The sequence below is a fragment of the Carassius auratus genome, chromosome 19 (assembly GCF_003368295.1).
Source record: "Carassius auratus strain Wakin chromosome 19, ASM336829v1, whole genome shotgun sequence".
Lineage (NCBI taxonomy): Eukaryota > Metazoa > Chordata > Actinopteri > Cypriniformes > Cyprinidae > Carassius > Carassius auratus.
In genome coordinates, this window is record NC_039261.1 from 11674611 (window position 1) to 11687581 (window position 12971).

Consider the following 12971-nt stretch of genomic DNA (forward strand, 5'->3'; position numbering starts at 1 on the left):
GGCCTGTGATCTCTCCGAGTCATCCTCTGAAAGCTCTGAAGGAAAGAGCATTGCAACAGACTCTGATAGAGGTTGATCTTTGGGTCAGTAGCTCATACTGATCTCTAGGGGAATAAAGAAAGAGTGCTTTATGAAGTAGAAATGAAGAACGTGAAATAAATGAATGTAGCATAGGTATCACTGTATTTTCTAAAAGCTTTTTTTTTTTCAGTCAAATGACTTTAATTTCTCATGAGTCAGTTTGTTCCTTTAATCCTGGTCTGCTTCTGTGTTCTGACATGCTGTGCAATGTGCATCCATACACAGAGCCTTTGGCCCATATCTACAGCAGGTTTTCGATTGGAATTATCATGAAGAACGAAGGCAAAACTTCAGAAAAAGTGACGTGACATTCAACCAAATATGGTGACCCATACTCAGAATTCGTGCTCTGCATTTAACCCATCCAAAGTGCACACACACAGCAGTGAATACACATACACACTGAACACACAACCGGAGCAGTGGGCAGCTATTTATGCTGAAGCGCCCGGGGAGCAGTTGGGGGTTCTGTGCCTTGCTCAAGGGCACCTCAGTGGTGGTATTGCCGGCCCGAGATTCGAGCCCACAACCTTAGGGTTAGGCTCTTAGGGTTAGGCTCTTAGGGTTTATGGGTTTTTTCCAAAGCCATAAATGGTTAGGTTACGTTATATGTAAATATTCTCCCTCATCAGATATAGATATTCACACTCACCCCTATTACCGTTGTGTTTATATAACAACATGAGTCACACTTTCCTGCTACTGTTCCTACAAATTCATTTCGTAGTAGTGCCAAATCCCTAAAATTAATGCAACATGGATAGATTAAGATGCTCTTACAGTATGGGATATGCTCAGTCACGCTACATAAAAAAAAGTCTGTACTTCTATAACCTGTTTGGGTTGCTGTGTTCTCAGATAGAGCGCTCATTATCACTATGTACAGTACAATCCTAGATTGCGACAAGAGCAGCCATATGACCTTTCAAACTTTCTCTGCTGCATAGGGTCGAGGGAAAGTGCTCAGATAGAGGAAGGCTTGAAAGAGAGCAAATGGAGAGAGAGAGACAAAGTTCTGTACCCAGTGACCTCTCCTCTAGATAACAAGCAACAGTATTTCACAAAACAGTGGGCAACATGAAACTGTCATTTCTGAGAAGTCTTCCTTTTTCTTCCAGTTTTCTTTTCGTTCATGCACAAAGCAGCTGATGTGTGTGAGTTTGTGTATGCGGCAGGGGAACTGAGCAACATGTACGTGTGACACAGCAGAGCCTTCACACTGGCTCACCTCCGGTGTTAAAGAGAAACTGAATGTTTCTAAATGCTAGTAGGGTCTTGTGAGAGAAGATTGTCAGTAATGTGTTAGAGCTGACTTTGCAATTACCAAGTGACTTTAAATGCCAGAAAGCTCCTGGTGATTTGGTGTTTTTTCTTTTCTTTGTGTCTGACTGTTTGTTACTTTGCACTCATTTTTTCTGTTCCGTTCTTACAGGAGTGGCTTGCAAATGTGGCTTGATTTGCATGAGTTCCTGGTAAAAGTAGAGCAGGAGGAAGTAGGGCCTTCATAGGAACGCCATTTCACACAGCTGCATCCCTGACTGCATGGCTTCTTAAAGAGATTTTATGGTCATTGCTTACGCTTGGTATTTGCATGTTTTTGGCGATCAGTGTTGAAAACATTTTGTGTCTAAAACCACATTGTGAGGTGGTGAGAAATGAATGTGATAAAAGTTGTATATCGTGTAAAAATGATTGCATTCTGCAGTTCCTAATTAACAAAACTCCCACCTATAAATCAACACTAAAACAAAAAGTGTGCTGACATTTGTACCTGTGTATGCTTTAAGTACTTTACGTAAATCTGATTAAAAATAACAAGAGACATTTGTAATTTTACTTAGTTTATTTTTTTTAAATAAATGCTGTCAATAAATCAAGAAAAAAAGATTCCCACAAAAAATGAGCAGCAACATTTTTTTTTACATTTGATAATAAGAAATGTTTCTTGAGCACCAAATCAGCACATGAGAATGATTTCTGGAGAATTATGTGAAAGTACTCTACCTTCACAAAATTATTGTGTTAAAATGTAAGAGGAGGGCTGCTTTGTAAAACTGTATTTCCAAACCATTTTTGTTTTACATATCTTACTGAATTCAGTAATTCTGTAAGTTGACATGGTAATATTTTTATCTAGCAATACTTTCCTTGGTAATATCACTTTTGTTAATTCATATCAAGTCATTTAATATATGAATATCAAACATGTAATCAGGAAGCAGGTCATCTGTATAAGCACAAACAATGAGAGCTGTTTCTTATGAATCTTGTTTTTCAAATCACTTGAAAGACTCCCAAACTTGCCAATTTGAATGGGAATTGTCTCTTGTGGGGGCATAAGCTATTTTCAACATTTACAGGGGTTATTCAGTAATTTTTATTGCCGTCCAAATCCAGATTGTCTGTGTTTTCTCAATGTAAAAATTCCCATCTGAATTACCTGCTGTTTTTTGGCAAACACCAAGGTCGTGTCGTATGGTAATTTGTTTGCCATCCGAATCCACATTTTTACATCATGGAATTGATTCAACATTCACTGTTAGAATTCTGACCACTGCTAAACACTGTACGGTAACTGTTGCTCTTAGCTGTAATTTGCATGCATATTTATTATTGAAATGCTGTAAAGTATTTACATGAATAATATTTCATAACTGCTCCACCACAGCGAGTGGAAGCTGTTAGCAACAAAAAGACATTGACATTGTATTTACAGAGCAGTGCATTCCCTGGTTCGTAGGATCACTGAACTAGCTTCTCTACTGTGAAAAAATTGTCACCTGAATCCATAAGTTTTATTGTTGAGGTGCCATATGAATTTATTTTTACAGCTGCCCAATTGAAAATAAAATTGTCCAAATAGGGCTTTTGTCTGTAACACAGACTTCACTAGAGACACTTGTTAATACTAGACGTTAACGCTATTGTCAGATCAACCAAGACTGATATTAATATCTGCTTGTAAATGGGATCATTATCTCATTTGCACCTCAGCATCACAATAGCATCTCTTTCCAACTGTCCTATTCCTTTGTGTGATTGTGCTTCCTTTGTGCATCTCAATTATCCTGTCTGAACCATTGGTTTACCATCAGGCCCTTGGGGAATGTTTAAAAAAAAAAAGCACTTGTGGTCTTCTAGTCCTGAGTGTGCTTTTTAGCTCTGGACCTCTTTTGATAAGATAATCACATCCTAGACTTGCTGCTTTTTCTCTTTTGAAGAGACCACTTTCTTCTCTTTTTGTTGCCGTCTATTTAACCTCATCTGTTGGATCTAGCATTCGAGACTGCCTCTTTCCTTCTGAGAATTGCAACTTGTTGACGGTCCAAGTCTTCTGATGTTCCTTTTCTTTTTTTAAATCGTGTCTGTCTCAACATGTCCAAGTCTTGTATCGTAAAGACTCTCATTGTGTGTCCTGTTTTTTTTTCCTTTTTTTTCTTAATGTGGTTATTCAATCTGTTACAGAACAGGGAGCCAAGATGACTTGGTTACTTTGATGGGTGTCCTTTTAGTGTAGATGGGGGTGGCGAGTCGAGTAGAGAAGCGTGGGACTGTGAAACCATTGATGCTGTTTGAAGCTTTGCCTGACTTTAATCCTTGCGAACTCTTTAGACTTTTCAGAAACAAGCCCTCCCTGTATTGTCCTTTTGCATGTCAACCTTTCTCATTCACTCTCTCTACCCTTCTGTTTTTCTCCAGTGTGCACTGTGTTTGATTTGAAAAAGACTCAATTTTAAGAGGCAAAAGTGGCATGACTCAAGACATTGTGTTTTGTGCCACATCAGGATGGTAGGTGCCAAGGTGTCCTAGACTCGCTGTTATTGCCTGCCTTCTTCAAATTGCCTTTCTCAATGGGACGAGTCACTGGCTTACAAAGCCGCAAGGGTGAATCATCAGTCAGAGCTGAGCAGTACTACTCTTAAGATGTTCATAGGGATTTACAGGATGTCTAAATGACTGTTCATTCAAAGATGTTTTGTTCTGCTCTAACTGTATCTTCTTTCTCTCTCTCTCTCCAGCATTTCTGTGTTGATTCGGATCACACATATATGGCGTTTGTGACCGTCTGTGGAGAGTTCTGCCAGGCTCAGCACCTCACCTTTGTGGACAAGTGAATTGCTAGCCACCCGCGGGACTACGCTACCCAGAAGCCTCCCTGACAGCCAGCGCACTGGGCCCAGTCTGTCTCTTCTATACCCTTTTGGGATCCCGTGTAGTCCTCAAACACGCCAGCCTGACTTCCTGCCTACAGCTTTCTCTCCCTATAGCCAATTAGAAACTCTTCTCCTGAATGGGGTAATCTCAGTTGTCTGAATTGGATGACTGAAGGATAGTCTCCTTTTTTCTTAAGTTTTCTTTTCCAGTTACTCATCCCTTTTTTTATACATCTTTTAAACATCGTGGACTAGATCACCCTCCTTTTGACTTTTATTTGTACTTCTAGTAGTCTAGTGTCCACCCTCCATTGCACCCAGTATATATATTTTTTGTCCGTATTTATTTTTTCATACTGCTGAAAACTGAGCCAAAGATTTTTTTTTTTAAAGAAACAAAGGAACAGGAATTATAAGTACTTCATTGTAATTGTTTTAAAGACGTCTTGCCAACATGAACCGCCCTGCCGCTGTTGAGATTTCCTATGACTGCATGAGATTCCTCATCACACACAACCCCACCAACTCCACTCTCAACAAGTTCACTGAGGTAAGCGATCCGTCTAGATCCGCCTTTTGTGAATGAGTCTGTCATGAAAGGGGAAACCCAAATTTCCTTACTCACACGTTTCGTTCTGCCTCCCCCCTTAGGAGCTGAAGAAGTTTGAGGTGAACACATTGGTGAGAGTATGTGAAGCCACCTATGACAAGGCACCAGTGGAGAAGGAGGGCATCCAGGTCCTGGTGAGTAAATCTAATTAATGATTTGAAGAACAGTGTTTAGGGGAGGAAGGAAAGATATATACTTATTTTGCAACACTGAATGACAGTGCTTTTCTGCAAGATCAGCTGTCCTCGCTTGATAAAAAGGCACATTTATGCCTATGCCACACTCTTGGGAACTCCCAGTGGTAATTCACCAGCACAAAAGGGCAACTTTTTAGTTTCTTCAGCTAGTCCAAAACTCCCACACTGGCCCCAAGCAATAGTTACTGTTCAGCCCTATTCATTACTGTTTACTGTACCTTTTATGTTTATGTTTAAATGGTAACTATTGAGGTCATATACACTGCAGTTCAAAAGTTTTGCTCGGTAAGTGACAAAAAGTGACAGTAAATCGAGGACAGGAAATTACAATAATTTTTTTTCAGTAAATGTTCTTTCGAACTCTCTATTCATCAAAGAACCCTGCAAGAAAAGTGTCACAGCTTTCACAAAAGTCAGCACAAAGTGTTTTCAACATTAATATTAATAATGAAAATAAATATTTCTTGAACAGCTAATCAGCATGGTAGTATGATTTCTGAAGTATCATGTGACATGGAAAACGAGTAATGGCAAAAAATTACATTTTATTTTTTTTTTATTTTTTTCATTTTTAAAGATTCAAATAGAAAACTGTTATTTTGACAAATATTCCACAGTATCACAGTTTTAGTGTATTTTTGTGCAAATAAATTAACATAAGATTATTCTTTTAAAGACGTGAAGAAAAATCTTACAAATCACAAAATTTTGAACTGGAGTGTATTACTCTATTCTCTTAATTTTCAGTTTGCTATCCTCAGTTTGAAAGCATGCCAAGCTAAAAAAATTTTTACATTTTTTTACAATTTTCCCCATGAAAATAGAAATACTTGTGGTATTGTATAATGAGGATTGCAGTAACTGTGCTGCAATTTTAGTGACTGTTTTGTCACATTTGACTTTTTTTTTTCTGTGACCTGATCTCAAAAGGGGCACTGAACAAGCAAATTCTCAAACATGCTCTTTTCCAAAGTAGGTCGTTTCACCCAGTTACTCCACTGATGTCACCAACAAGTGCTGTATGCGGGTGTGTGTCTAATAAAGACATCTCATTCTTAGGGGCCTTTCTAAAAAACGTACTCCGCATGTTGAGCCTTTATTTACATTTAACATTATCTTGTTCTGAGCCTGCTGGAAAAAGATAGGCCTCTGACAGAGTTTTGTCTTTATATGTGTCCGAATTCGCTTACTCGTTCACTCGTTGAACAACCCTATATAGTGTATAGCGGATGAGTGGACTATATCAGAAAGGAGTGAACACGTAAGTGAATGGATTCGGACGGTGACGTATACACTTCGCGTAAGACCTGGAGCTGTTGCAAAAACATTGCCATATGTACTTTTATATTACATGTACCTTATTTAAGAAAATAATATAGCAATAATACTCAAAATGACTGATGATTATACATACCTCTGCGTCAGCTTTGTGGTTTCATCGATGGTATATTAATTTGTTTTGTAATGTTTTTATTTTCATAATCATAAAATGCTATTAATATACTGAGAACAAAAATAAACATACATTAACACGTTCATAATGTTATGCATTTATTATTTTTAGTATCTTGACACTTGACACTTTTGAGCTCAGATCAGGTAATGGTCATAGAGTGCCCTCAGGTGATCATTAATTTTACAGCAAAATCAATACGCTACCTACTGTGATTAACGAACATTTTTTAATTATCCACCAAATTATCATCATTTTTGTAAGTTAACAATGATGCCATCTCAGTAAATTAGTAAAATATTAAACTGAGTTATTGCCTACGTAACATATGTTAATATAAATAATGAATGAAAAAAATGTAAAACAGAAATAAAGATGTAAACGGCATCTCTCGTTCAAACTCACTCTCTCCCGCTCTCGCTTCTAGTTTGCCCGGTTCTTCACGTAGGATTGTGGGAAATAGTGCTCTGCGAGTGTCTATCGCTTGTACACTCGGAATCAGAATGTATCGTGGGTAAAAAAAAAAAAAATACCTTGGGTCCTCAGCCTTACACTGTGTCTACACCGAACACGAGTGGTGTGGCACGACGAAATACTGCAGAACTCATTATAAACAGTCTACACTGGATGCAGCACAGAGCGACACTAAATCCAACGGCAGAAAACTGCTGCTGTGTTCTATTTATGACGTATATGGTGCACATGTTAACAGTTCAGAGCGTTCACACTGCACTTGTTTGCTGTCCATCAGTGTGCTCCAGGAGAGATGCATCTGTACCAGTCATCCAGCAATTGTTTCTGCATGGAGTCCATTAATGTCTGCTGTTTCAAAGTCAACACATGGGTTTTTGGCTAGATTTAAAACAAGGAAAAGTGCACTTTTAGATAAATAAGGCAATAATAGATGGCACTCGTGGAGGTAGGATAACAAAGTTATATTTATTGAGTTTGAATTTGAACATGTCTATGAAAGATTGTATTACTGTACTGTGTTTAATATAGAATCACAATGCTGACAAAGCATTTTCAGAGAAAAACTTTGTATTTGAAATCAAAATAATGGATAAATGTTGAGTTTGTGGTTAAAAAAAAAAAACAGGAAAAAAAACAGATCATTGTCACGCATACACATACTGTATTCGCACTGCAGATGGAGTACGTGTGAATCTAGTGCAACAGATCCATTTCAACACCTGAGGTAATGCTACAATGAGCTCCTATGACCAATGCATAGCCAAAGCAAAATAAAAAAATCCCTGATCACTGGATTTTTTTTTTTTTTTTTTTTGTCATATGTTTAGACATTTTGTCACACCTTTACTTAGTTTTTATTTTACCTCATGTCTGTTCTAGAGACATGTTATAACTTTTTGATAAAACTGTAATTGTTTTTCTTTTGGAAACCTGTTTCAAATTCATTTATGACTTTAAAGCATATCTTTGTATGTCAAAATTGAAATCGCAAAATTGATCAAAGAAATCGCCGTAGGTTTTTTTTGTCCATGTTGCACTGCCCCACTCTAGACTACACAATACCTTGATCATGAAATACTTATTGATTACTCATTAATGATTAATTCAGAAGATATAAAATGTAAAAAATATATAAGATAAAGATTTGAATGAGATCAATCAGTGCAAATAAAAAAAAAATCCATAACACCTCCCAGATAATTTATTTACCATCTGTAATCACCTGTACTCTGCATGCTAGGTTGGTAAACAGAAGATATATTGACAGCTACAAATGTTTTAAAAGCAGCTATATATGGAGATGTAGGCAAACCAAAGTTTCTAATTTAAAAAAGGAAATTTCAGCATTTTACTTTTGTTCCCTTTTGTGTAATTGATAATTTTCCATGACCTACAGAAGGTTATTTTTAAATAATAAGGAAGCAAAGGTGTTAGGGGAACAATATCCTTAATTCCTTAAAGAGAAGGTACAGAGTAGTTTAAACTGCTGTCATGGTAGTGTGGTAACCGTCAACATTCCCTGTGTGATAGTGATACATGGCCCAGGGCATCTAACTCCAGCTGTAATTTAATACCTGAGTAAAGATTTACATCCTTGCTATTCAAATTCAACAAAGTGCACCTTGTCCATTTTTCTTTGGAAGCGTCTGACTCAAAATTGACACAGGGAATAGCTAAATAAGGTTTGATTGTTAACTAGGGATTCCATGTTTAAGGAGCTTGGAAAGTGAGAGACTGCTGTGAGCTGAAGCTGTCCGCGGGACAGCAGGAGCACAGCAGCCCAGATAGCTGCATAGACAGTCCGTTTCCATTTATCTTTCATACTCGCAATACCAATATATTGAGACACATTTCACGATTCTGTTAAATTCAATTTTGATTATTTTGGATACATATCAGGTACAGTACAAGGAAAAAAAAAATCTCAACTAATGCTAATATAATACGTAATATATACATGTGTCAGTTGGTTTTACATTATAATATTTTTTGGCCGATTTACGATATTTACAGTATTTATCGCTGTATTTTCTTTTTTGTTCATATATAAAAAAAATTATTACAGCCCAATGTTGTCCAACATAATACATATTAAAGGCTATGAAAAACAAATAACTATGTAAGTGTAAATATGTAAGCCTTTACGTTGTGCAAAAAAGGGTTAAAATCACATTTTATTGTAACATTATAACATTGCAATCTGAAAACAAAAATAAGGCTTTTACAGCAGAAGTTAAATTCACTAAACTAAAAAGTGAAAATAAATGACAACAAAAGCACATGGTTGTTAGGCTATTTTGATTATTCTACCACATTACACTCACTTTACAGTCACATTTATTGTCCAACTACAAATATTTCAGCGTAATGTATATTTTTGCTCCAATTTAATTGAGCTCTGCCTGTTTTGTGCGCATTTGCAGTGGCGCTCATTCACTGAAGTCTGTGAAGTTTAGCGGGGAATCCCAAAGCAAAAGGCCCATGCCCTTCTGGCTTAAAATTTGAAATATTTCCATGGCTTGCTAACATTTCTAGATCGAGATTATTCCTGTATAATGTAAGCTCTGCATTCGGGAAGACAGCACATCTCAAACACATTAAACCGCGCGAGTAGCTATTGTCTCTGTCAGCGGCACATATAGCCTTTCTGTCAGAGCATATGATACGCCGATCCACTTAATCTAATATCCAAAACAAAACTATAAACTAACAAGTTTTTAAAAGCCTTAATATGAAGCTTGACACGTTTAGAACAATAATATATCGATATAAATGGTATTGCCTCAAATATTGAGATCGTACAAACTTGATGATATACAAAAACGAAAATACAGAGATATATACCGTATATCACAAATCAGCCAAAAAATAATACTGAGATATGAATTTTTGCCTGTATTGCCGAGCCATACAGTCTTCTCACGCACTCAGCTCTTGGTATATTCAAAGAGGAAATGGAAAGCAGGCTGAGATAACCACATGAAACTATTGATAATTAATGCTCCCTAAGCTGTGTTTAGCGATGCAAATGGGTTTACCAAAAAACCACCTTACTCCCTTGAGTATGATAGTAGACTTGTCATTTTGCCAAACCCGATACGTCTTGCTGCAAGCTCCTCTCTGTACTGATGGCTTTTCTTATTGATCTTTTCTCTTTTCAGCATCACATTGTATCTTAATTTCCTTGGTTCCTCATCTCCTGCTTTGTCTTTGCATATTTCTGTCCTCTTCTCTCAGCCCTTTCTTGCTAGTGGTGTGGTTTGGCTGGGAGGGGGCCAGATCTCTGTGGCCTTCTGCTCAAAAACAGTTCATGAGAACATTCTGCTCTCCCACAATGCCTTGCTCCTAAGGCCTAATGAAAGTTCTTCAGCTGTTTTACTTTGCGAATGTTCCCTCCAGCACTCTACCCAGTGCAATTATAACTCATTTGAATTTCATGCGATTACTGTAACTGCTCCTATAAAACTCCAGGTTGTGGTAATTTACCGCCCTCCTGGGCAAATTCTAGACGCCTTCCTAGAGGAGCTAGATGGGCTGCTGTCCTCATTCCTGGAGGATGGCAGTCCACTTTTAGTGTTTGGCGACTTCTGCATTCATCTGGACAAGCCTTATGCTACAGACTTCATTATTAACTTCTTGCTTCATTTGATCTCAAATGACTTACTACAAGCACACACAAATCAGGCAACCAACTTGACTTAATTTACCCACACATTTGTATTGCAGACAACATTTTGGTTGAACCGCTAAGCAGTTGACCATTTATTTACATTTTGCTACCTGTGTGCCACCAACCCCTATAACCGGCCCATTAAAAAAATAAAAAAATGTCTTTCTCTTTATTTATTCCTTCTCTTTTTAGCTTATACTTATTTAAACAATGCCTGAAATGTGGTAGTAATGGCACTTCCTGGGTCTGTTTGCCTATTTAAGAAGCAGCACTTTGTTTTCCTTAATTGTATGTCGCTTTGGATAAAAGCATTTTCAAAATGACTAAATGTGAATGCTCTCAGATGTACAGAAGACATTATATTGTTAAAGCAAAATCTAAAATGCTGTTTGTGTGTGTTTTTTATGGTTGCAGGACTGGCCCTTTGATGATGGAGCTCCGCCCCCAACCCAGATTGTAGATGATTGGTTGAACCTGCTGAAGACTAAGTTCAGAGAGGAGCCAGGATGCTGCATTGCTGTTCACTGTGTTGCGGGGTTGGGCCGGTTAGTGTTGTATTTTCAATGTGCTGCTTCAGGTTTTTGGAACACAAAAGAGAAAAGGGTTAGTCCCTCCTTCAGTAGCTCTCATGATACGACATATGTATTGTCTTAAGAAGTCTCTTATGGTTTACCAACACTGTATTTGTGAGATCAGAAATACAGTAAAAGCAGTTATATTATGAAATTCAAAGTTTTCTATCTGATTTTTTTATGAAATGTAATTAATTCCAGTGTCATGTGATCCTTTCAGAAATCATTCTAATACACTGATTTGGTGCTAAATACACATAACTTATTATCATCACATCAGTGTTGAAAACAGTTGTTCTGCTTAATATTTTTTGCCACCTGATAATCTTTATTTAGGATTTTTTGAAGAACAGTGCAAAAGAACACATTTAAAAAAGAATTCTTTTGTGGCATTATAATTGTATTTATTGTTACTTTTGATCATTGTAATGGATCTAATTAATTAATTTCTTTAAAAAAATAGAAAATACTGAGCCCAAACGAGACATTAATCTTGAGTGTTAAGCACATTCACACAGTGTACTGGATCCCCTCTGCACATCCCTAGGAATGGGTAACAACCAACTAAACTGTAGGACTGACTCAAGAATGTGTTTTATGTAAATGTTCACTCAGTCAGGTAAACCCTACACCTGCCTGATTATACTGGCCTTCTAGATAAGACAGATGAGTTGATTAGTTGCTCAAGCAGCCCATGACTTTTATGAATTGGTTGTGTAACCAGTAGCCTGCATATGAGACCCACTTGTGTTCTCAAACACTTGCTAACTTTTAGGATTACCATTCAGCCTCACTCACCCCTGTTTGAGCCGACTGGCACACACTCGCACACATAACAGTAACCAGTCTAAACCTGAGAAGGTAAGCGTCTGTGACCTGCTGGTGTTAGTATGGTGTAACCAACATTGTTTGCAGTACTGTGCACTCTGTACTCTTGCATTCATTTTCCTAAGCTCAGTTTACACCAGTTCATTTAGGGAAAAACAGCAGCACCATTTTAAACAAGCCTGTGGTCACGCTGCTCTCCAAGCGCAGAAGTGTTTTTGTTGTTGTTTGTTCAGCGTTTTTTAGGGATGGTGTGTGTGTGAGAGAACTCAACTACAGACTGCCTTCTCAGCTCTTGTCCTTTTTATATACACAAGCATCTCAGAATATAGTTTACTCTGTGAACACAAGCACACTTGTTTATTAGCTCCCAAAGATGGCACACACTGATTCTATCATTGTTGATGCAGGTGCAAAAATTCATGACCTTAAAAAAGGTTCTTTTTCTTTATTTTTCTTTTTTTTTTTTTTTCATCAAGCTATAATTGAAACCTTGCATTGTATTGAAATTTTTTTTTCTTCTCAATTTCATAGAGCACCTGTACTGGTGGCTTTAGCCTTAATTGAGTGTGGAATGAAGTATGAAGATGCGGTGCAGTTTATAAGACAGTAAGTAGTGGTTTCTCCTTGATATACATTTGACATTCTAACTTCTGTTTTAAGGTTGCTAGAAGATGCATAACAAATGAAAACCGTGTGTTCTACAATCAGCTCGAAATCTTAAACTAGTTTGATATTCTCTGAGTGGATGGAATTATAGGCTGAAGTAAAAAAAAAAAAAAAAAAAAAAAAAAATCTGAGTCTGTGCCCTTCTTACCAACTACCCAAAATTGGCAGACGGTCTGACATTCTGCAGCTTGCATTGACACCTCTGGACTGAAGAGTGGCACATAAATCTGAGCGAAAGTAATTCCAGCCTTTAGTAGGTTTAACCT

The 12971-nt window shown here is 37.4% G+C and overlaps 1 protein-coding gene across 1 annotated transcript in view; it reads left to right on the forward strand.

Annotated features, from left to right (window-relative positions):
• The window catches only part of LOC113119411 (protein tyrosine phosphatase type IVA 2), a 28641-nt gene that overhangs the window by 14484 nt on the left and 1186 nt on the right, over nt 1-12971 (forward strand). Inside the window, exons 2-6 of the mRNA XM_026288871.1 lie at nt 4101-4377; nt 4677-4785; nt 4887-4979; nt 11054-11184; nt 12571-12645. Coding sequence (XP_026144656.1) covers nt 4373-4377; nt 4677-4785; nt 4887-4979; nt 11054-11184; nt 12571-12645 — 413 coding nt within the window. The 5' untranslated portion in view covers nt 4101-4372. The remainder of the gene's footprint in view (nt 1-4100; nt 4378-4676; nt 4786-4886; nt 4980-11053; nt 11185-12570; nt 12646-12971) is intronic.